Source organism: Tinamus guttatus, unplaced genomic scaffold, assembly GCF_059628265.1.
Source record: "Tinamus guttatus ecotype Peru unplaced genomic scaffold, ASM5962826v1 Tinamus_guttatus_pri_ptg000301l, whole genome shotgun sequence".
NCBI classification, from domain to species: domain Eukaryota; kingdom Metazoa; phylum Chordata; class Aves; order Tinamiformes; family Tinamidae; genus Tinamus; species Tinamus guttatus.
The window spans coordinates 4,463,976-4,488,006 of record NW_028288835.1 but is presented as its reverse complement, the minus strand read 5'-3'; the positions used below and the strand labels follow the sequence as shown (position 1 = coordinate 4,488,006).

General features: G+C 34.7%; 1 protein-coding gene across 1 annotated transcript in view; it reads left to right on the top strand.

Annotated features, from left to right (window-relative positions):
* The window catches only part of NEK1 (NIMA related kinase 1), a 39,943-nt gene that overhangs the window by 491 nt on the left and 15,421 nt on the right, over positions 1–24,031 (top strand). Inside the window, exons 3-19 of the mRNA XM_088528118.1 lie at positions 42–138; positions 2,165–2,262; positions 3,009–3,092; positions 3,627–3,694; positions 3,809–3,895; positions 4,758–4,812; positions 5,377–5,577; positions 8,480–8,540; positions 9,337–9,494; positions 11,528–11,581; positions 11,885–11,959; positions 14,728–14,906; positions 14,990–15,121; positions 18,367–18,469; positions 21,457–21,540; positions 22,015–22,098; positions 23,567–23,647. Coding sequence (XP_088384244.1) covers positions 42–138; positions 2,165–2,262; positions 3,009–3,092; positions 3,627–3,694; positions 3,809–3,895; positions 4,758–4,812; positions 5,377–5,577; positions 8,480–8,540; positions 9,337–9,494; positions 11,528–11,581; positions 11,885–11,959; positions 14,728–14,906; positions 14,990–15,121; positions 18,367–18,469; positions 21,457–21,540; positions 22,015–22,098; positions 23,567–23,647 — 1,701 coding nt within the window. The remainder of the gene's footprint in view (positions 1–41; positions 139–2,164; positions 2,263–3,008; positions 3,093–3,626; positions 3,695–3,808; positions 3,896–4,757; positions 4,813–5,376; positions 5,578–8,479; positions 8,541–9,336; positions 9,495–11,527; positions 11,582–11,884; positions 11,960–14,727; positions 14,907–14,989; positions 15,122–18,366; positions 18,470–21,456; positions 21,541–22,014; positions 22,099–23,566; positions 23,648–24,031) is intronic.

Genomic DNA, 24,031 nt, shown 5'->3' with positions numbered 1-24,031 from the left:
TTGTATTTCTATTCTCAAAAAACACTGTTTTCCTTCTGAAGATGTCAAATAAGGAGAGAGAAGAATCAAGGCGAGAAGTTGCTGTATTGGCTAACATGAAACATCCAAATATAGTCCTGTATAGGGAGTCATTTGAAGGTAAGGTAATTAATACCATAGAACGTGAAATAATAGTAATAAAGGACTATCTCTGTTTTACTAATTACTAAAATAACTTATTTTTAAAATTTAAAATTAATTCAAATAATTCGTTTTAGATGATTATTTTTTTCTTTAATGATTTTCCCCTCCTTTTATTACTGTCCTCATTTCTTCCTGATTGTTTTTATTAGAAACATTCTTGTCTCTTCCTTGCATAATTTAATTTTGGTTGATGTCAAAGTGAAAGGGTTATCTTTCCTGTTTCTACACAGTATATGCCCCTTAAATTCTTTCATCTGTCCTAATCACTTGAATGGTCATGTATCTTAAGTATGAACATGATCTAAGTTCAGATGCTTATAAACAGCAACTGCAATCTCGTCTCAGAAGTTTGCCTTCTTGGATGTGGTCTTTAGTAATTAAAGAAATGACATAATTGTAAAAAGTAGAAGAATGGATTGCTGAAAGTGTCCTTTACCAAGTTATGAAAGGAGGAGCAATTTAATTCAAAACTGAAAGAGTTACTTAGAAAAAGATGTTTCGCTGGCATCTGTAGAAAGGAGCTGCTTAACCAGTGGTCCAGAGTTCTCTCCTGGTTATCATTTCTTTCAATGATAGTATGAAAGATGTGACAAGTAAAGAGTTTAGGAGAAAGATTTCACATCATTTTTTTTACAGTGAATATTGTGGGAAATAATCAGAAGAGATAAAAGCTCTGTTGTGTAAGATTAAAGACAGTATTTAAAAGCTTAAATATTATTTGAAATTCATGAAAGAACTTTTTCTTTTTTCTTCTTTCTGCTGACTTTTCATGCCTTTTGATTTTGGGTTTTTATTTTCTGCCCATTAAGTTAGAAGTATATGCTGTAAATCGGAAGACTGATTATTGCTTTTTATAAATCCACATGATCCACAAACCACTTTTCTTTAATTGAGGCCTGTTCTTTAAAACTGCTATACTTCATGAAGTAGATTATGTAATTCCTAGTTCATGAGACTTCATGCTGCATCTTGTTGAAGCACATTGACTTTGAACATACTGTTCTATTTCAAAGGTAGGTCTGCAAGAAATTCAGAGTTCTAGGATCATATTTCAAAATAATTCCAATTGTAAAGCGTAAGCAATGTACAAAGCACTCTAACCTCAAATGGAAAGTTATATTCTTGATGTTTTAGAAGGCAAATATCAGAAACATTTTGTGGAAATGACATTTAAGTGACTTAAAGGCTTTAATTATTTTTCACTCTTATTTTTGCTGTTATTACTAACCTTTCAGTTGTAGGGGGTGTTTGGGGGCTGTTCCTTTTGAGTGGCATTTGATTGTGTGTACTTATTCACCTCTTTTCAAAATGACACCTAGTCTGTGAATACTGCAGTTCTTCTATTTTACTAGCCTGTTTGAGTTACTATTCATAAAATATTAGAATTTTCATCAATATGCTTTTAATTTGCCATTCTCTTTTGCCTCATCTCTTTTCTCAACAGTATTTGAAAAGATTCTATTGGGGAGCAAAACGGTAACTTGGTATAAATGTGTTATGTGTGCTTACACTGGTTTTGGAGGTCTCTCCCCATTTCCTTCAAAATGAGAAAATTCTGAGTTCCATATGTTGTCACCTGCTGGAAGCTCTGTTGTTGTTCCTCAGTGTCTGGAATGAACTCTGGTGTGACAACCAATATTTGCCACGTTCTTGCACTATGTATGTGTATATTGTCCCAGTAAAACTGCAAGAATTAATTGGACAGGTGGATGCAATTACATGATTTAGAACTTCGTTATCTATTTTTAGGGTTAGGTGATCTATGTGTGTATAAAATAGCAAGTAGGGTGGAGAATGGATTTTACACTGCATTCATAAAAGTGACATCTTTAATTTCAGCGTGGTCTTGCACCTAATTCTGGGGCAATGGTTGAGTAGATGGCCCATGTTGAGGCAAACATTTTTAAGATACTCATAAAGATATTGTAGAGAAGTTTTTTTTTTATTATTTATTGGATTGTTTTTTGGCTTTGCTTTACAGAAAATGGCTGTCTCTACATAGTGATGGATTACTGTGAAGGAGGAGACCTGTTTAAAAAAATAAATGCTCAGAAAGGAATCTTATTTTCTGAGGATCAGGTAATAGCAAACCTCTGCCATAGTGTTTTGCAGCACATACTTTAAAGAATTTCTTGTTCGATTTGGCATGTACGGTTGCTTAAGAAGAAACATAGAATGTTTCTAAATTGTGATTCTTGTTGCTACTGGTAATGACTGGTATTAATTTAGTCATCACTGCAATAATAGCTAGAAACAGCCTGAAATTTAGGGTATTTTAATTGGGATTTTGTCTGTCCTTGGAGACTTCTTGCAAATTAAGCCAAATTTGATCAATAAAGAGTACTAATGGGAAGGATGTTATGGAGGAGTTTTGTTTTGTAATACTGCTTTTTAAAACCCTTGTTTCATTAGCTAGTTGATTATAAGAAGACTTTGCATGGCTTACAGCAAAAGTACAATCTTAAGGATACAAGTTCCAAGTCTTAAATATTTTAGCCAATAAGACTGATATTTCATACCTTTGTTGTCTTTATAGTGTGTGATTGAACCTAGTAATATCAGGTATTAAATAATACCTGAATAAGTTAATGTATATCTTCTGTTGATACTTATTGATTCTCTCAAAGGAGAATTTTGTGTTACAGTGATAGTAGTGCTACATTCTTAATGTTTCTAGGATATATGTGAAGGTAAGTTTGTGGGAAGAGGATAATAATTTGAAGTAAAATTGTAAGACTTATTTGATAAATTCCTGAGGAAAAATAACTGGAGAAGCTTTCAGATAAATTTATATATTGATGTTACCTAATCCCTTTTGTATTTAGATTCTGGATTGGTTTGTACAAATCTGTTTGGCACTAAAGCATATACATGATAGAAAAATATTGCATCGGGACATAAAGTCACAGGTATGCTGGTGTGTGCATGTTTTTTTGGGGTTTTTTTGTTTGTTTGTTTGTTTTTTTTTTCTTCCTTAATTTACTTCTGGGGTATTATGTCTTATCTTGATAGTGTCACCTCAGAAATTATGAAAAATATTTGGAGTATTTTTTTTATATATGTATATATAAGCTCTTGTAATTTTGCTAACACTTTTTTGTTTGTAGTTTTTCAGACCTAGTTTATTTGATATTTGTAACAGACACATGAGGCAAAGAAGCTGTTTTAATATTATTCATATGGCCTTTTTCCCACACCTACATAAGTATTTTAGAATTTATAGTGTTTTTTTGTTTGTTTTTGTTTTTCCTTTTCATGGTTTTGATAAAGTGGGACGAGATTAGGCCTATTATTTCCCAGTAGTCATTGCATAAATTAATGATAGAGACTTCAGAGTGACGAATGGTAGAAAGTTTTATTCCTTCCAAAACATATTGAGGGCAAAAAACTTGAAACTGTATGAATGTTTTAAATAACAGACTTTTAAAAATTTCTACACCAAGAACATATTTTTGACCAAAGACGGGACAGTACAGCTGGGAGACTTTGGAATCGCCAGAGTTCTTAACAGGTAACTCATTCTGCTTCTAGTTTCTCAGCATTAATCTACACAGCTTTGCTCTAGGGAAGCGTAATGCGTGCCCAATATGTAGCTTAACTAGTTAACCTTCCTCTTTTTTCATAGTACTGTAGAACTGGCTCGCACTTGCATTGGAACACCATACTACTTGTCACCTGAAATATGTCAGAATAAGCCTTACAACAATAAAAGGTACTGATAAGGATTTTATTAAGTATTTTAGGGAAGAAGGAGGGAGTGTGTGTTTTAAAAATCTGAAGCTCTTCTACTTGTATGATAGTAAATGGCCTGTAGCTCACATTTTATTCCTTGATAAGGATTGTTTTGCTGTACAGGTGGTATCTCAGCGTGTTGATGTAGTGCAGAGCAATGTGTTCAGGAGATTTTTTTGCTTAGTGCTTTGAGTTCTAGATCTAGCCATATTCTTGTTGTGGCTCTACTTTAGTTTTTCTCCACACTACTTGTGCTGCCTTAATTTATGCAGTACGAATATGAACGCATGTTAAGGATGAAAAAATCAGGAATATGCTAATTGGATTCTCTAAGCATATGTAGAGATATGTGTAGATTCATACACTGAAGAACAGCCTTCGAATACTTTGGTTATGTTTACTGCCTCTCTAAGTTGGCTGTATCTGGTAACAGTTTCCCAAATGTAACTAAAATGCTTGTTATCAAGTCATTTTTTTATGTTGCACTAGCATACTGAAGAATAGTCCTCATTGAAGGTGCGTTATATTTCCTTGAACCCCTTAAAAGTTAAAAATGATTACTCTTCCCTGCCCCTTAATCATCTCTCCTGCATGAGGTTTTTCATTCAATGGTATTCCAGCCAAATCTTGCCGTTCTGGAATGAGTGAGGGTAGGGTAAGGCCTTATTAAACAGGATAAATCTAAATGTTAGGATTTTAGGGAGAAAGGAGTAAATTGGAGGAAGTTTGTACATATTCAAAATGCAGCTTCTTTTCCTTTTCAGTGCTACAATACTTGATTATTAAGTTATTTGGCAGTGTCATGCCCAGAGTTAATTCTTAGTCCTTTTTCTTTGATTTAGTGATATCTGGGCCCTTGGTTGTGTTCTGTATGAGATGTGCACACTCAAGCATGCGGTGAGTAGAAACCTAGTGTTTCTTTAAAAGAATAATATCAAACAGTACTAGTAGTAGTTTTTTTTATTGTCAAAGGAACTGGAATAGCTCTCTGCTTCCTGACCTTATGCTGAAACATATGCATTCCTTTGGATTTGGCATGGAATGAATATGAATCTTTACAGCCTTTCACTAAAAATCATGTGACAGTTGAGTGTTTTAGGAAAGGGGAGAGAGCAATCTAGTACATATAATACCATACTTTATAATAATTTTTCCTTAATTGTATGTAACAACATATGACTGTCAGGCTAGATTTGAAAGGGGATAATTATTAGCAAAGATAGCATATTGTTTTCAGAATTTAAACTTTAGATCTCAGTAAGTAGTGTGATGCTATCAATAGGTAGCGGATTGTTTTAAAATGATGGTCTCAAATTTGATGTTTAGAAGCAAAGGAAATTTGGGGGGCTTTCTTGTTTGTTTGTTTTCCCTCTCCTCTACATGCAACCTTCTTTGTGGGCATTTAGTCATATGTCACAATTGTAAGTTTTTTGTTTTTATTTTTATTTTCTTATGATACAGTTTGAAGCTGGTAACATGAAAAACTTGGTACTGAAGATCATCTCTGGAACTTTTCCTCCTGTTTCTGCGCATTATTCCTACGACCTACGTAATCTGTTGTCGCAGTTATTTAAAATGAATCCTAAGGATAGACCGTCAGTCAACTCCATATTGGAGAAAAACTTCATAGCCAAACGCATTGAAAAATTTCTCACACCACAGGTATGGAGATGCTTTTCATTTTAATTTTGCCTGAAAACAGCACAGAACTTGGCTTATTTTTATTTTAATGTCAATATGCAACATAAAATTGCAGCTATAGTATTTACTAAAGCCTTATCCAGACATTATCAATTGTGAGGGACAAAAAAAGGCTCTTTGGATCTTGATAAGTTTACAATACTGATAAATGAAATACAAAAGAAAAAATTCACATTGTTTAAGTAACTATTGATAGTTTCATGAATCTAAATTGTCATATGCATTTTCGCGCAGGAGCACTGTTTTATTTCTTTCTATCTAGTGAGTCGAGTCCTGATTGGTTTAGATATGCATTGTTGCATACAATGGAACTGACGACTTCAGCATCATTCTTTGATGCTATTTCTTTCATCTGTAGTTTTATTCTTAATTTGGAATAATTTGCGAGTTTGTTCTGTAAAATATTGCTAAGTAAAGTAGTAGTTAAATTTCTTGAGGATTAAATACACCTCTGCATGCAAGCTAAAAGAAGCTGCTTGGTAGTCCGTGTTGGATCCGTTGGTGTCTACTGATGTCATTTTAATATAAATTTAGTTGAAAAGAGGGCAAGAATAACAAGTGGGCAATAGTACTGATGTTATGAGGGAAGTATGATGTTATGAGGGAATAGATAAAGGATATGGAAAATGGATGCAAAAGGAGAACTTGGGTATAAAGAATGCTAATGGAATATAGTTTATTATTAATTGAAAATCTTGCATATGCAGTTGAAATTCTGATTATATGCAGGCCCTTCTCTCCTAAATTTCTTTATCAGTGACTTAAAAGTTTATTTGAAAGGTAAGATTAAGAAATCCTTACAACTAAACTCATTGTCCTAACCTTTGCAACAGTAATTCCTTGATCTGATTTTTATTTCCGGCAGCTCAAATAGATATGATATTTTTGAGGTTATTCAGCATTTACTAATATTAATAATTAATAATTATGATAAACTAATAATTCATAATAAGATACCGCCAGATATTATTTTCTCCTTAATTGGATACAAATACTTAAACATAGTTTGTTCTTCTGGTTCACTGATACATGGCATCACTTCAAACTGAGTTTAAAGGGGGAAAAAAAAAAGTAGAAAACACCTATTACAAATTGTATTGATCACAGGTACAAACATATTTAGGTGAAAGTGATCTTTTTATGACATAACTGTAATGCTCTTTGCTTATTTTCTTTCACCCATGACTAATGTTCTTAGCTGGCTTTAGTCTGAGCTTCAGAGAGCTTCCCCAGAGATGTGTCATCATCAGCATGGCTTAACTACTGCAGAGATCCTGTCCTTAACTGACAGGAGATCAGTCCACCAGGATTATACGAATTCTTAATTTTTGTAGTTAATACGTCATGGTAAAGAGTATCTATAAATTGCAGAGCATCCTTGGAGGGAGAGGGGAAGAGCCTTGAAATGTGCTCAAGAGCTCTCTCTTCTATGAGCTGCTCTTATTATCAAAACACTGCATTTTGGTTGTTCCAGTCACAGCTCACCGACCAAGTAAACGCTTGAAGGCCATTGAAATATCAGTAGTAGAAGACTGTTCTCATCTTTTTGCTTTTGATAAAATACTATACAGAATAAAAAGTTTGTCTCTGCCATTGTGTGCAGTCTTAGAGACTGTCTGCTTTTGTTCTTTTAGGATTTTTTTTTGGTATGGACTTCTTATTTATTGGCTTTTGGTTGTTTGGGGAGGGCTGCAGGGGGAGCAGCAGGGGATTTGGGGAGGGTGAGATTTTGTGGGGTTTCAGAGTTTTTGGGTGTGTTTAGGAGCTCTCTTGGATTTTTATTTTTATTTATTTTTTTTTTAGGGGAAGTGGTTCTTAATTTTTTTTTTTTAAACTCCCCCAACATCTATTGTAGTTGGATGGTAATCTCTAAGCAAAGCAAAATCAATATTTCAAGATTCATATAAAAATATCCCTTTAAACGTTTAAGGCTTTGTGACTGAGCAAGCTGGCTTTGCTAGCAGTCACTGTCAGAACACTAACTGCCTTCCTGGCATGCTTGAGGACTTGAAAGATGGTTTGTAGTACAACCTTTAGCTTTTTGCATGTAGCTGTGCCACCTTAAAAATTCTTCTGCTGTTGAATTCCTTTGAATATTCTTTGAATGATTGGTAGAGTCAGTTGGTATGGTTGGATTTGCTAAGGAGTCTGAAAGCAAGAATTAAAACATGAGAACACTGTGACAGGTCAGCTAAAATGCACTCCAGCTCCTTATCCTGAGAGTCCTGAACAAATGCCTAGTGGAGAATATGAGAACCTGGCAAGCCTTCTTCTGTTGTAGCTGACTAGAAAAAGGACATTTTTAAATTTTATTGTACTCAGTGTGTCTAACAGAACTCAGTGTATGTTGCTTATAGAAGTGAGCACGTAGACTCATCTTCCCATTTTGCAAAGAATAGAGAAATGAAAATTCCAGCATTTCTGAAGGGCTTTTTTGAAACAAGCCTGTCTGAGAAATTAGAATAAAAAATGAAAGCTAACAGAAATCCAAAATAAACTGCACACAAAACCATGTTGATGTTTACATTAATTTCCTTGCACCTGAGATTAACTACTTTCATAAATGGGGTAGTAGGTGCCAGACTGCCCAGAAGTTAGACTAAAGGGTTTTTTTTTAAAGTAATGTGAATAGTTGTGCCAGAAATGTTAAAAAAAATAATGAGTACAACTTCATATTAATTTTAATAATAATGAATTCTCAACTGTATGCATTCAGTTTATTTATACTTAGGTTATGGTAAATGCCATTAGTAAGAAGCCTACTGAAAAAGGTGTGTTTATATGTATTTCTGAAAGGGAGTTCTCCTTTTTAATTTCAGATAAAAGTAAATATTGTTTGCTAATAATTCAACTTTTTGTTTAGCTTATGGCAGAAGAATTCAGTCGCAAAATGTTCCAAAAGTTGGGACTACATGCTGCACCAGGTAATTGTGTAAAAATAAATTTTATTTTGGGCTCTGATAAGATAATGTATGTATAAAGTTAGTACTGTTCTTAGGTTGTGTTGGGGGGGGGGGAGTGGGGAAGGTTGGGGATTCAGAATACTAGAAACCGTTTATATGTTGCTGTTGAGGAGATTTGCTACTTTCCCCCTCACCTAAAAATTCTTCCCTTATAGAATTTTAATTCCTTGTAATCATTTGAAGCTGTGGTAGGTGCTTTGTGTGATGGGTTTTTTGTTTGTTTTATTGTTTTGTGCAAGTATTTCACAGCTATTCTGTAGTGAAAGAACCCTGCTAGCACAGAGGCAAATTTACAAGTAGATACTGGCATGTTTTCAAGAACTTTACAGAGGAACCATATCCCCAAAGGCTATCGAAACAATAACTCTGTTAGAGTTCTTGTTCTTGCTGCCCTGTGTGTTGCAGGTTGCAGGCCTGTGTCTTTAGTGGAGGTCTGCCTCTGAATTCCATTTGGAAAGCTTTTCCCTGTGTCTGTAAGGAAGGCATGGTAAAGAATGGCAAAAAGTATGAGAAGTTCCAGTCCTTCAGAACTAAGTGATCAAACTGAGAAGCTTAGGGATTGTGTTCTTTTGTTTCTTATAAAATGTGAGGTTTAGGAAGGCCCTTTTGGACATTTTGCACCAGCTGCTCACAGTAAATAAAGGGTTAGGAGTTCACTTGTTCTCCTGCAGCCCTGTTTTCCCAAAAGCTGGGAAAGGGGAGATGTGGTATGTTTGCATGCCTGGATATCTTTGTAAAGGTGACTTCTCTTGTCTAGCAAAAAGGCCCCCTCATGGACAAAATCTGGCTTCAGTTGTACCATCTCAGAAAATTACCAAACCTGCTGCAAAATATAGAGTGCCTTTAATGAGCAAGAAGGCTGGTGATGTACCTAAAAAGATTCATGAGAAGAAGCCGTTGATCAAATGTGGGCAGGTAAAAACCTAAGTAATTTTTTTTGTTTGTACCTATTGAAATACTATGCATTCCTTTCCAAAATATCTTTTATATGGGCGCATGCAAAAATAATTTAAATGTTTGGCTTAATATATGCTCTCAGTTTCTTTGTTGGTGTTGATTGCTCTTAGAAAAATTGGAAGTCTGTCAGTTATAAACGTTATTTTAATATATTGTATGCGTATTGTTTTTGTATCTTTAGGTCTTTCTTATTTGTTCAAGAAGAACCTCCAGATTTCAAAGCTTAAAAAAGCTTTTTTATCTTATTTTCTAAAATCTCTAATCAGATTAGGTGTTTTGTAGACTTCATTCCATGAGTTAATAACAAAATGATGAAAACAGTGTACTTTTAATCTTTCCTGTGGTCTCCTTTCCCTATAAACACTATTTCATTTAAAAAAAAAACTATTTCTCCTGGTTGATTCATTTAATTACTTCATAGCCAAGATACGTTACATGATATAGCTAGGTCTGAAATATGTGCACATGCTACAGGCATGCAACTTCAACCTTTTTCCACTCTCAGCAGGAGAAGTAATTCAGATTTTCTTCTGAATTAGTGATTCTTTTTTTCCTTCTCGCCATGACACTTCTGCAAATGCAGTATTGATATCTCAAATTTTTGATAGAAATTATCTTAATTCTAAAATTATTCTAAAATTTTTGAAGACTTAGGGAAATTAGGGTTCTAAAATTATTGAAGAATTAGGGGGAAAATGTCAATGATAACCCAAATCTTGTTTCGCTAATATACGCAACTTTAAGAAGAGAACAAGGCAGAGGGAACACACAAACTGCACTGTGTCCTGATGAGACTGCGAGGCTTTTTTTTTTTTTTTTTTTCCCTTCTATTTTAAGACTTGGATATCTGCTAGTTTGCCCCTGCTTATAATCAGTTTCCCTAGCCAGCCCCAAACCAACCCATCACTGTGACAGGGTGGAGCCAGGGAGAATTCCTCATGCTGGAAGAAGTCAGGATATTTTCTTTATTCAAGTATGTTTTTGTGTGTTGTACACACAAGATGTAGCATAGAAAAAAGTGGCTGCAGTGTAATATAAATAATTTTCTCTTTGCAGCCGCTTCAGGGTAGTTTGATCTTGCAGCCATAAACTGTTTTTTCAAGGGAGCATGTAACAATCTCCTTTGTTTTACTGATGTTAATTCACTGCAATTGAAATACACTGGCTTAAGTTTCTAAAGGCTTCTGCTTCCTGAAGTATTTGATTTGAAGTACTAACCTCATCGGGTTTTTTGGTCATCAAAAATTATGAAGCTCTAAGTATCTATATTCTGCAGTCTAGCATGCTTTACTAGCAACCCATCATTTATGTGAGAGAAGATTAGAATAAATGCATAGCTTCATATTGCTACTTTTTTACTAGGTGTTCGATGGTGGTTTCTAGTAAATCTGTTTTCTAAATAAAAGTTTACCTTAATATCTAGGTATCCTAGAAAAAATAGGAACAGATTGTCATATGAAATTGTCAGAGAAAAGAATTAAAAACTGACTTAAAAATTTTTACTCAGCTTTCAAGAGAGAGATCTTAATAAAGAGATGATGAACAAGTACAGTAGCATTTACCCTAGAGTTTAGCAGTATTTTTAATTTAAAAGCTCCTGAATAATGTTCTCAACCCTGTTTACCCATGCCATGTTATGGGTTTAAGAATCTCTCTGCCAAGGTTCTTCCTGGTGTCAAACTATCTCACTTGAAGTTTCAGCCTTTGTCTAGAGCTTTCGAACTCCAATGAAGAAAATTAATCCAGGAAAAAGGAGGAAAATGTTTGAGGTATAATGAAATCACCTGTAAATTTTCAAATTATACAAAAGCGAGGTCCAGGACAAGGATGACAAAATCTTCAAACCTTTATTTCTTATTTCTTTTTTCCACTATTTAACATTATTTATTTGTCTTAATGGGCATACCTCAGTCATTGGAGCACTAATCAATTTTGGCAGACTTAAAAGAATGACTCAGTAACAAATAGCAAATTGTATGCTTATTTTTCAGGAAGGTGCAAAAAAGAAAAGATTAGAATTGCCTGAAAAACGCCAGCGAGATCAGGTAGACAAGGCACTCCAGCCTTTATTTTTATTTATTTTTTTTGTACCCACAGTAACTTCAGTAACTTTAATGAAATACTTTTCGTGTGTGTTGTGTTGTATGTTGCCTAGGAATACAGAATAGTTCAATTTGCCAGCTACTAAAAGTGTTTTGTTTTTGTTTTAATAAATAAATTGTATACCAGTTTGCTGAAGGCAGAGAAAATGAGAAGACTAGAAAAAGAAGGCATAAAATATGTTTAAAATGTGTTTTATTTAAAGTGTTTCCTTGAATTGTATTTTCCTTTATTGTTTTCTCCTTCAGATGGAGCAAGTAAACAGAGCCAGGGAACAAGGATGGAGGAATGTGCAAGGTTCTGGTGGAAGTGGTGATGTTAAGGTTGGCAGCAGATGCAGAAATGTGCTATAGCCTGTTTCCCTTCCTCATGCTTCCCCCACTATTGGTTGTCTGGCCTGGTCTTCTTTCAGAAGATCAACTCTTGGAGCTGTCCATGTTTAAACTATAGATAATTTAAGAGACATTGTATGGCAGACTTTCTTCCTTGGCTTTGTGGAGATCGCATGCAATTTTTTTCTTAAAACTACTTATATTTCAGAATCTCCTGTCTTTTGCCAGGTCTTCATACTCCCCTTCGTTTTTTTTCCACTCCTGCTTTTGCTACTTTTCCTGTGCCGAATCTATGCATGAACAGTTTTCTTTCATGTTCAAGCTTCTTAAAATTTTTGTTGCCAGGTTCTCACATTATAATAATAGACTATTTGCCCAGTATTTAAAATGTGCTTCTAAGCATTCTTCAGTGGTTTTTTTGTTTGTTTGTTTGTATGTTTTTTGTTTTTGTTTACCTACATAAATGGCAAATTCAGTGTAAATTGAGTTGGCTGTGAGGGGAAAAAATTCCACATAATATTTTAAGTAGTAAACTTCTTGGCCATTAACTTCTTGCAGGATTGTATCAAACTATTCAGTCTAATTCCAATGACATTTTCATTTTGGCTCTTTCTGTGTATCACAGTATCATGGAAACATAACTGTTCTGGGAACTAGTCAGTCACATGAAGGTACTTGAATTTTAACATTCTCTACTTCCATCAGAGAGAGCCAGTGCAGAATTAAGTATCATCATGGTGCAAATCTATCTGACAGAATAAACTGGATTGCTACCACAAATTGCTGTATTTTAGTGAGTCTTAGGAATATTTTGCTTTTGTTTAGCAGAGTTTTTGTGAACAAGCTCTAAATGAAGGGCAGAGTCCAGATAAGTAGAGGGTTTATTTTCTGTTCCATGTACAACAAGAATATGAAGATTGCAGTAGTTTGCTGTTTATGTGCTTTCAAAATAGAAATCATGTTTGCTTGTGTGACATATGTAGATAAAGTTTAAATATAAAAACAATCTTAAAGATGCCAGAACTAGGCACTTTCAGAACTAGAAGGTGGTGGTTGAATGGGGAATCAGAAGAAGCCTTTTCCTTTTTATATGTCTCTTCTTTCAAGTTAATGCCACCACCTGCAACACAAGCTTCTGTATAAGATGCCATAGCAGCACCACCACATTGTAATGAAAGCAAAGTATGTGTCCCTAAAGCAATTATGCCTCTAATATTGAGATTATCCTTACGAAACACTGAACTTTAAAAACCCGTGCAGATTTCTGTTGGAGCTAAATGCGCATTATCTTTCAGTACTCAGTCACCATGGGATATTTAGATTCAGTGGTTGTGTGTATTTTCACAAAGTGTCAATTATGTAAAATGTCATGGTAAAATTATGCTTTAAAGACATGTTAGATTTCTTCCCAAAGTATATTGGGTAGTTTTGTGTAAATCTTGTTGCAGTCTAGTAGGTTATCATCAGTGTAGGTTTCCATTTATTATCATGGTATCCTTGATTTATTTTTCATTTTTCTCCTGCCTGAAAACAGTGCATTCAGTGACTTGATGATGCTGTTAGCTTAAAATAGTAGCAGTGTTCAACTTTCCATTAATGTAGGCTTCATAGCTTCATGTGAAGGCACAGAAGGGTAACATACAGCATCATTTTCTTCTCCTGTCTTCTTTTTGGGAGACTGGATACTGGCACCTGTCTCTGAAAGGAAATAGGGAAGAAGATGGCAAGGAGCTGACTTTGGGGTTCTAGCAGGGGCTGCAACTGGTCCGGCGGCGCTTGACTAGCATCCACTCCAGAACATTTGCCTAGTGATTGACCATACTACCTCATTAGGTAAACCTTTGGAAAACTGAGCTCAAACAACTGTAGAGGTAACCTTGAATAGTGTCGAGAGCCGTGCTTTGTGTTTATTTTGTAGAACAGGGAGGCCATAGGTCCCATAGATTCACTATCATGGGCTGTTTGATCACTCCCACAGGTATAAAGTGGACATTTTTATGCATGTGCTGACAACCTTAACTTTATTTTGCCAATTTCACTTTTTCTGCATCCATCCTTGGCTACTACTGTTTCTTATTGCCTGCAACATTTTTGTTGTTGTTGTTTTCATGGGGAAATTCTTTAGGGATTTTAATTCTGTGGGAAGGGGAAATGTATTCTGTAATGGAGTAACTTGTGCTAGAGGTTCCCCTGATCTGAACATCAGATAGGAAGCTTCTCAATTTCGGATATTCAACCAAATTATAGGTTGGTAAAAATGGTATTTTAAAATTAATCTGCATTTGGAATAACAACTTAATGCCATTCAGCAATCTTCAAAGCATGCTTGAGTGTTTCCAGCTTTGTTTAAAAAATGTCTCTTTGGATACCAGTTACTCATTGGTACTTTGGTTAGCACTGCATTACTTTTAGCTTTTATGATAAAATGTGATTTATGCAGTGCAGAACATGAGCCGTCTCTGGTTGTGCTTCATAGGTATCTTTACCAATAATTTCCAAAACATGTAACGTATCCCACTGTTATGAGAGAGGGATAAATACTGTTTTGTTTTGATGTGCTAACTGAAAAGCACATTTCAGTCTTGTTTTTGGTGTATTGAAGTAGGAAAATTCTATCAATAAAAGCACTAGTGCCAAATCAGAATTGTTGCAGAACACAGTTCTGCATCTTCCATCCCCATCTGCTGGGGAGATGGAAATTGGAAGGGCTTGTTAAGACTGATATTTAAGATTCCTATTCTGATCCTTCTGATTTCCAGGCACCATACTATGTTGGCGGAGGTGGTGTTGGTCCTTTCCCTGTGTCTTCCAGAAGACAATATGAACACTATCATGCCATTTTCGATCAGATGCAGTTGCAAAAGGAAAACTTTAAAGTAGCTGAAGAGAAGGAAGCCAGATGGAGGACAAATGTACAGGGCCGTGAAGCTATTGGAAGGTATGGCTAGCTTCCATTGGGAGGTTGCACATAGTCTGATTTAGATGAAAATAATAAAAGTTACTGTACATATTTATCTACAGAGGAATTTCACCTGGAATACGTCCAGGAGTTCCTAAGGGGCCTGCAGGTCATCACCATTTACCTGATGCTGATGCAATTAGGAAAAAAATGAAAAGATTGAAGGAGGTGTCTAAACAAGCCAATGCAAACAGGTTGGACAATAACTCGTAAATTTGTCCCTACATGTTAGACTCTGTTCTGTGTCTTGTTTCATTTAGTAGTTTGAGATGTCTCAAAACCACTTTTATCCATTGGTACCGTGTTGTCTGTTTGTGTGTTGGTCCCTCACAGACCACAGTTTTTAGAACCAATGGATACCTTGTCTTTCCCTAACAGTAGAAAAAATCAATTGCTAACAAGTGTAACTGGGTTAGATTTCAGTCAAAATTCTTGGTTTAATCCAGTTACAGTCTAGATAACACTACAAGCCTCCTTTTCTTTTTTCATAGTTCTACTACTTGTGCTACTAGCCAAGATGCTTCCTCCACTTTCATTCTGACTTCCTTCTTGATATCTAAGTGCTTGATTTGCTAGCAGAGCTGTTAGAAGGCTCTCCTGTAGTTTGCTGCCACAGACCTTTTAGCTCTCCTGTGTATTGACCAGTGGAAAAAATGTAGTAGTTTTCTTCAAAAGCTGTGAATGAGTGGTATGCAACCTCTGCTTCTATGTTGCTTACTCTTGATAATTACTATAAAGTACATGTGCATTTCGTATACAAATATTTTCTTTAATGATTTCTCTCTTTAAGTATTCTTTTCAAAATTGTTTTACTTCAAATCTGTTAATGCTTATGTTTCTATGATTCTGTGATTCTATGAATGTTGCCCCAAAGACTGTCTGTGCAAGAGAGCACTAACTGGTGAAGTGTCATTTTCAGTAAGCCAGTGCTTGAGCATTAGTCACCCACTCAAGCTTGTCAGAGGGATAAAACTTCTCGTGCATTATATAAACTTCTGCAGATCCAAAAATAAGCTCCATGAACAGAAAGCTAGATGGAGGTAATGAGAGGAAAAGGAAATAGAGAAAACATTGTTCTTCTAAATTTAATTCTGTTCAGTTTATATATATATATATATATATATATATATATATGTATGTATGTATGCGTGGGTGGGTATTTGTGTATGTGTTGAATATAGATATATATATAGAGAGAGAAATTATATATACACATATATATATATAAACCTTTTTAGGCTTTCTGTCTTAAAAATTACACAAATAAAACTCATGTTAAACATGCTATATTATGGTCTTTCAAAAGAGAAGACTATAATATTCATATATGTATGTATACACTATATAAATTTATACTAGTATATATATATTCTGCTTTAAAATTCCCTCTGATACACCCCAGTACCAGAAAATTTATTTTTTCCCAACTGGCATAGGCATTTGTCCATTCTCTTGTGCTTATTTTCAATTCCACACACACTGCCACCATCTCCAAAATCATGTCTAAGTTAGGAAACATTCTTAATATTTGCTTCATACATTTAAGAATACTAAGTGCTATTTGATTACAAACAGGTAAGAATTTTTAGTGAAGAAGAAATATTGTAGAGATCTGCAAGATATCAGTAAAATGCAGATGAAGAGATCTGAAATCCACAAACCCAAAAGCACTCAATGAAAAATCCAGGCAGAAGTTTCAAAACAAATAGAGATTTTGTTTTCTGAATTAAGATGCTGTCTTCTAATACCTAAAATATGGTAAATATTGGTATTTTGTTTTCTAGAGAACCTTTTATTATCATAGCCAGCATAATAATATTCCTCTCCTGTGTTTTTCTGATTTAATTGAAGGTAAAGATACATGTTCAGGATATTTAGCTAAAACAAAGAACTAAAATAAATGGAACTTTCTTAAAGACAGGTAATATGTAGTGTATATTAAGGAAGGTGAGAAATTCTCAAGTTATCTATTTATATTGCCACATCTAACATAAAACTTAACACTTCTACAGTCTTTAAAAACTGTTTATTGGACAGAAGGGTAGTCCTGAAGAAAACTAATTGAAAGATATTTTCAAAGCTAAATGATTCATTTTGTTCAATAGGGAAAAAAAACAAGTTATCAATACAATTAGTTGGAATAAGTATTTGCTGTGTCTTTGGTTTGAGGTGGATGGTTTTCTGCTTGGAAAGCACTTCTCCATACTATAGGCTAAACTTCACCTGTATTACAGGTGTTTGGACGAATTTCGTTATCCACTTAGTGAGTAAATATGTAATGAGATGTTACAATAAAAATCTTGTAGTAAGTCAGATAATACATGTATGAAAAGATTATGAAGTGCTTTTGTGGACAATCTTGTGTTTTCAGAGCAGCTACAGGATGTGTTTTGTTGCGTCAAAGTACTTTGTTCTCTGTCTTAATGAACTACAGCAAATGGAAAGTTTCATTTCCTCTTTAATGGAGGGAGAAAGCCACAAGGATGCTAATTCATTTGTGGTTTATCAGCTATAGTTCCTGTACTCCAGAATGATTCCTCCTAAACTTTCAGATTGATGAATTATTCCAGCTCATTCCAATTTCCTCCAGCCTGTTGCTGGACCCCCATTATTTTTCACTCAGAAGAGGCTAAGGAGCAAGGGAAAAAGCATTTCCCCTTTATTCTGTTAGAATCCCTAACACAAGCCTGCATCTTCTTTTATGAAAAGCTCTCCTGTAAGTCCACTTCTAAGTAGTTCGTCAGAAACTGGATTCCTTATAGAATGACCATCTTTACAAGAAGGTTTACTCAGTTAGAGTAACTTAACATAGCCTTCTTATCCAGCCAAAGTGATATCTGACAGCGGGAGGAGCATGTGAAAAAGCATCCTGGTCTGGCTGCAGTAGGGAAAATTGTTTCCCTCTTCCTCCAAAAACAAATACAGATCCCTGCACAAAAGCAATTCCCTCGTAGCCTCAGAATACTAGTGCTGTGCTTATCCAAAGAGTAGAAGATCCTGCTGCAAGAATTGAAATACTTGTGCAGTATTTATCCTACAAACTGTGATGAGTTGAGTGATGTGTTCTTGCCCGTCTCTGAAGGAAAAGTTTGAAGGATGGTCAATGTTCTTACTCAGAAGTAAAAACACTAATGGAATGAGCTGAGACATTTCAGAAATAACTGCACTAACATTATTTTGCCTTGGATTCTTGTTTCTGTGACCAAAATATAGAAGTACAATAACATAGTTCGGGTTTTTTAATTGTTCTTTTAACCTAGTTCATTTTGTGACAGTCTGACCTGTTTTACCTGTAAAAACACATTTTTAAAAGAAGCCTTGCTCTTGGAAAGCTACCAGTTAATATGCAAATGCAGTTTTATTTTTTTTCCTTTCTGTTTGTTTATTTCGAGTGTCATATTCAGAGACTTTCATCTTGGTATGTGTTGCAATTATTCAGGCAAAAAGGATGGGTAGCTGCAGAAAGAGAAAAGCAAGTCGAAGAATTCTGGCAACGGAAGAGAGAAGCCATGCAAAACAAAGCTCGAGCTGAGGGACACATGGTATGGAATCTCATCTTCCTATGTGTGTTACCATTCCAGCATTCTTTTTGAACCTTTAAAATACCATTGTAGCCTTGAAATGCTGGCTAAGTATTTTCTTTAAATATTTTTTTTTTTAAAGTGAAAGGGAAGGGGATGCATGCTCTATTTGTGCATTTTACTCTCATGGTTTTATTAAATTCTAATAGAACTGTGTGATACATTTCATGTATCATGATTTAGTGTTGTAGGTTTTAGAATTGGTTTCCAGTTTTATTTGATTGCTAGCTTTAAAATTTGAGTTAAAATTAAACTGGAACTTAAAGTGAAGTTTGAACTGATAGTTTGTCTACAATAGGTTGACAATAACGCTACCTGTTAACAAGATACTGTAAAGCTGCATCCATTTTTCTCAAAATTGATGTTTCTGAAGCTCTTTTCTTTAGAAGCTGAAACTATTGAACAGTGGCACATTTTTTTTTTTTTCTTTTTCTTTATGCTTATAGTTCTATATTCCATGTTCCTTTAAGAAAACAATTTCACAGTCCAGGTCTTGGAAATGACTGATACTTGTGTGGTTTTACTATGTATTTCCAAAATATGGAGTTTTGCTTTTTCACATTATACCCTTAGAAGCTGGTAAACAGTATTGTTGTCTGCTAATTAAATTAAACCAATTGTTCTAACAGTGCAGTTAGGTAAGAGGGACTGCAGCTTTACAGTAGCATATCCATAGTTACATCTGAGTGTCAAATCGTGACTTAAAGGGAGCCTTTGTTCCAAGGATTATTTTAGTTACATGAAAGCAATTCTGAAGTACTCTGATTCACTGTCTTAATGTGACATTTCCTTAAATTAGCGTACTCATTCTAAAGCTTGAGATTATTACTTTAAAACAATGTTTCTGTTTTAAAGCATCCAAGATCAGTAAACCATTTTCATAAAATGGGATTCCTGTTTTGATAAAACTGCATCTTCATAGCTAAGATTGTAGTAGTGCCTGTATCCATTTTGTTCTTGACTCGGGCATTAATATAGGTGTATGAGATGATTTTAATAAAAGATACCCCAAGTATCCTATTTTTCAGGCTTCCGTTTGCAAGTTAGCTGTTCAGCTGAGCTCAAATGTTTTGCTGTGCTAATTAAATTGGGAGGTTACTGAACAGTGGTAAAAATAAATTTGAGATTCTAAATACATAGTAATAGCAAATCGGGGTTCCAGTTTCAGGTACATGGCAAATTTGCCATTGCTCAGCAACTTCCTTCTATTTGAGCAGGAAAACAACTGGAGTGTAGCTGTCCATAGTTCTCATACATCATGGTCTGGATGATCTGCCTGTCGCTAATCTGAGAGGGGAAAAAACAGTAGGAAGCGTCAGCTAATGCACAGCTTTTAACTGTAGATATTGATGGAAAATTTCAGGTGAGGGTCTAAAGTTTGATTCAGTAGTTGAGTCTATGGTATTTTACAGGTATCCCTTCTTCAAGGCAACTGCCTCTAATCTAATTTGCTGCTTCATTATAGCTGTATGGCATTGAAAACCTTGAGTCCTAGTAATTTTTAATATTAATATGTGTTCATCTAGGTAGGTTAATCAAATGTTAAGCATTAACAGTGTGCAGCGGCAATATCAGTTCTTAAAACTCTTGTTTACTTCTTGTTGAAAAAAATGAACATAAATCACTCTCAGTTTGGTGAGAAAGCCTGGGGTTAATCTGAGTGTTAGGATGGGAAGTGTTAAGTCTTAAAGTGCCATTGGGCTTTTGTAAAGCTCAGGAACGGGCATAAAGTAAGTTTGTGTTGTTGTTGTTGTTTTTGGTTTTGTTTGTTTTCAATGAAATGGTGAGTATGGAAAATCTTCCTGTCCTATTTCTTGAATCAGCACTTATGTTGAAACCACATTTTATGAAGTCCTGTCTTACGAATTTAGGCTAGTTAGTACCAGGATGTTTCTTTTAATTGGTTCTCTGACTCCCTCTAGTGACTAAGCCTCAGAAGTTTAGAAATATGTTCTTAATTGTTTTATTACGGTTTTTAGCCTTCTGTTGAAAGAATATTTTGACTTTCAAGTGATTCCCAGTACTCAGGCTTGAGAAAGCTGAAGCGCTGGTGTTACATAAGGCAGAAGGTGCACATAATCATCATATGTGTGTTTCTTATCCTTGTACAAATTTAAAAGTAAGCTATTAATTCTGAGTTAACAAATCAGCATGTTTTAGTCTATTCAACATATGTTACATCATACCTGAATTACTTTGGTCAGTAATGATTTTTTAAACCAAACAGGTAACCTTGAGTTAAATTGTTTTTGTACTGTCTTATTTTGGACCTCTGTCTTTATTCCTGTTACAGGTTGAGGTTGGGGTCTCTTTGGTGACAAATAGGACATTGATTATGTCACGCTAAACAAGAATAAACATTTTTAGTGCAAATGTGTTAGTTAACAATGTAAAAGACAAAATGTGTGTGTGTATATACACATATGGGGCGGGTGTGTGTATTTTATGAATGTTTGAGTTTGCTATTTTTAGGTTGTTTTTTTTTTAAAAAAAAAAAAAAAAAAAGTTAAATTTGCCCTGATGATGGATAATGCTTAATAAAAGAACATGCAGGGGTTTTATTCCTCTTTTAAGTTTGGCTCAACAGTAACAAATGCCAGCTCTATGCCAACATTTGTGTATAAACCAGATGTAGAAAAACTCATCAGAACTGTGCCTGTCAGAACTTTTTTTTCTTTTTTTTTCTTTTTTTTTTTTTTCTTTTAAAAACATAGCTGTAGAAGATCAAGAAAAAAGACAACTGTATTATTGAGTTTCTGGCCTCCTTGGCTACTCATGATATTAATTACTGATACATGTCGCTTGTAATTGAAAGGGATTGTCAGTTAACTTAAAGCAACTGCAGATTATGGATGATTCAGTTTCTTATAAGAAAGTTATTACTGGATAAAGGAGATAATTCTACAGCCCCAAACATCTTAAATTTGATCCTATTAAATGGCAAACAGGGTGCACTGCAAAATGCGGCAGATATCTATGGAGGCAGGCCCATTTCTGCGAGAGGAAGGAAATCCAGAAACAAGGAGGAAGAGGTATGCTTGCTGCATGCTCGCTGCTTTCATCACACAAATGCTGCCATTTCGACCTTGACCATGCCTAGCTTTCCTTCATGGTCCATCTGTGTAACAACATAAGAGCTCCATATTGTAGGAAATGATTTACTGCATAGCATCCCAGAGGTGTTTTTTTTTTATTTTTATTGTTTTTTATGCATAACGGCAAGATAATAGTTGCCTACAGCAGTCTTTCTCCGAGTTTCCTGAATGTGCATACACATAGACGTGACTTCATGTATCTTAAACCTTTTGCAATAAATACAATCACTCCTAACCCCCTTGATTTTATCCGGTGTAATGGTAGCCTAATACTGAGGAACATAGGTTCCAGTTTTCTTTATTTCCAATAGATGATCTTTTTTTTTTTTTTTTTTTTTTTTCCTGGAGGTTTAAAATGCTAATATAGACCATTTCTGACTAATTGTAGCTTGCTTCCTTTCTTTGCCTTAGGAATATTTGGCAAGATTAAGACAGATCCGACTACAAAACTTTAATGAACGTCAACAGATTAAAGCAAAGCTTCGTGGAGAAAAGGTTCGTTTGAGGAAAGGTATTCCATATCCTATGGGAAGCAGTGCACTAGGCAATTCTATAAAGTGACCATGTGTATTTCTACTCTTCTGTTTTTCTGTCTATTATTGTTGTCTCTTTTTTTTTCTCCTTTTTTTTGTCCTTTCTCTAGATGTGTTCATTCTTGCAAACAGATGTTGACCCTCCTAGATACAAATGTGGATATAAGAAAATTCAAAGAACCTGCCTCACAGAAACTAGGTTCTTTTCGTGATGTTTATTAGGAATTAAATAGTTAGTAGCTATGAGTAAATGAAGAACAATATAATGCCAATAACCTGCAAATATATCGCATATCACAGTCAAATGAAATGCACAATGTGCATACAATTTATGTAAGAGAGAAAGCAAAACACACAGAACAAAGTTCAGTTTTATTTTGAGGATCACTAAGTGTTAAGCCTTCCAGAGGAAAATATCTCTAAGTTAAAGATAAATTAAAAAAAAAATGTTCTGATGATCTGCAGGTAGGAGCTTCAGCACAGAGGTTCAGCTCTGTGTCAGGCCCAAATCTTTTCTGTTGTTGGAGATATTAAGTTGTTGATCAGTATAAAGACATCTATTGCTAGTATAATGCATTCTATTTTATGCGTGTTGGCTGTTTTCAATTACAGTGGCTTTCTGTCCTTTGGCCATGAAAAGTGCCATTTTTAAAAAAAAAGAAGGGGGTTTTTTGGTTTTTGTTTTTTTAATCTTAAGTGTGTTTTCATCTTTTTCCTTTTAGCCGACTGAAACTGAGTGTGATATTCTTTATTCTTACAAACAGCAAAAAAAAAAAAAAAAGCCCAGCATATACTTAACTTTTGCCTGTGTTCTGCCAACTTATTTTTATGCCACTCCACAGCCTGTTAATATGTACTGTAAAAGCCTATTAAATTACTTCAGATTAAATGAAAAAATTTTGCAAGTCAATCATAGGCAAAAATATGTTTCTATCTGACTTTTTTAATGCTCAATTTTGTCAGCCAGCCAAAGTACCAATTTGTTTGAGAACAGAGATTTCGGATGTCGACCCTGTATGTTCTTGCTGGCTTTCATTTTTCCTTCACCTGTTCACCCTTGCTCACAGTACTAAGTGAAGTGTGTACATGGAAGAAACTGAAATTCCTTTCTGAATTTCCTTAACCTTAGAATATGCAGCAGTCTTAAGGGATTTTGGGGAGAGCCCTGCAGGGAACATTCTTAGTTCAAGTTCCACTGTCTGAACAGCAACACAACCATCATTTTCTTACTGATAATAGCTTCATATCATAAAAAAGTAACCTTAAAATGCAGTTTAGTCTAAACAGACATTACATTTGAGTGAAGAGTTACTAAGTAAAACTGTGGTCTGTGTTAGTCATGCAATCAGTCTAGGTGATCCCACTAATCACTAGCACTCAGCTTTTAAATACATAAATTCATAATAATTCTTTAAGAACTCTTTTTGCAGAGTGAAGCTGGAAGTTCTTCCGATGGACAAGAATCAAGCGAGGAGGCAGAACTGAAACGCAAAAAGATAGAAGCACAGAAGGTAATTGTGAGAAGAGAGGATCTGGAATTTGTTATTAAAGATTTCCTTTGAAATCATAAGTATTATTTTTGTTTGTTTTTAAACATTTCATTTTGTTATCAATATTAAAATTTCATTTTGTTTTCCTTTGTTCACTACAAGAGGCTTTTGTCCTTTCTTAAGGACAATGTAGCCATGCATGTTTTTTCTGTTTTGAAGTGACAACTCTTTGTTCAACTCATTTGTTTCAGTATTTTTAAAATATATTAAGACTTAGGTCAACAAGCAAAATATTTTTCTTAGCTCTACTTTTGATTTTTTTTCTCTAGATTAGCTTTAGCCCTAGAAGCAGTTTAGCTTAATTCTGATATGGAAAAGGAAGAGAAAATATACCATAAATAGTTT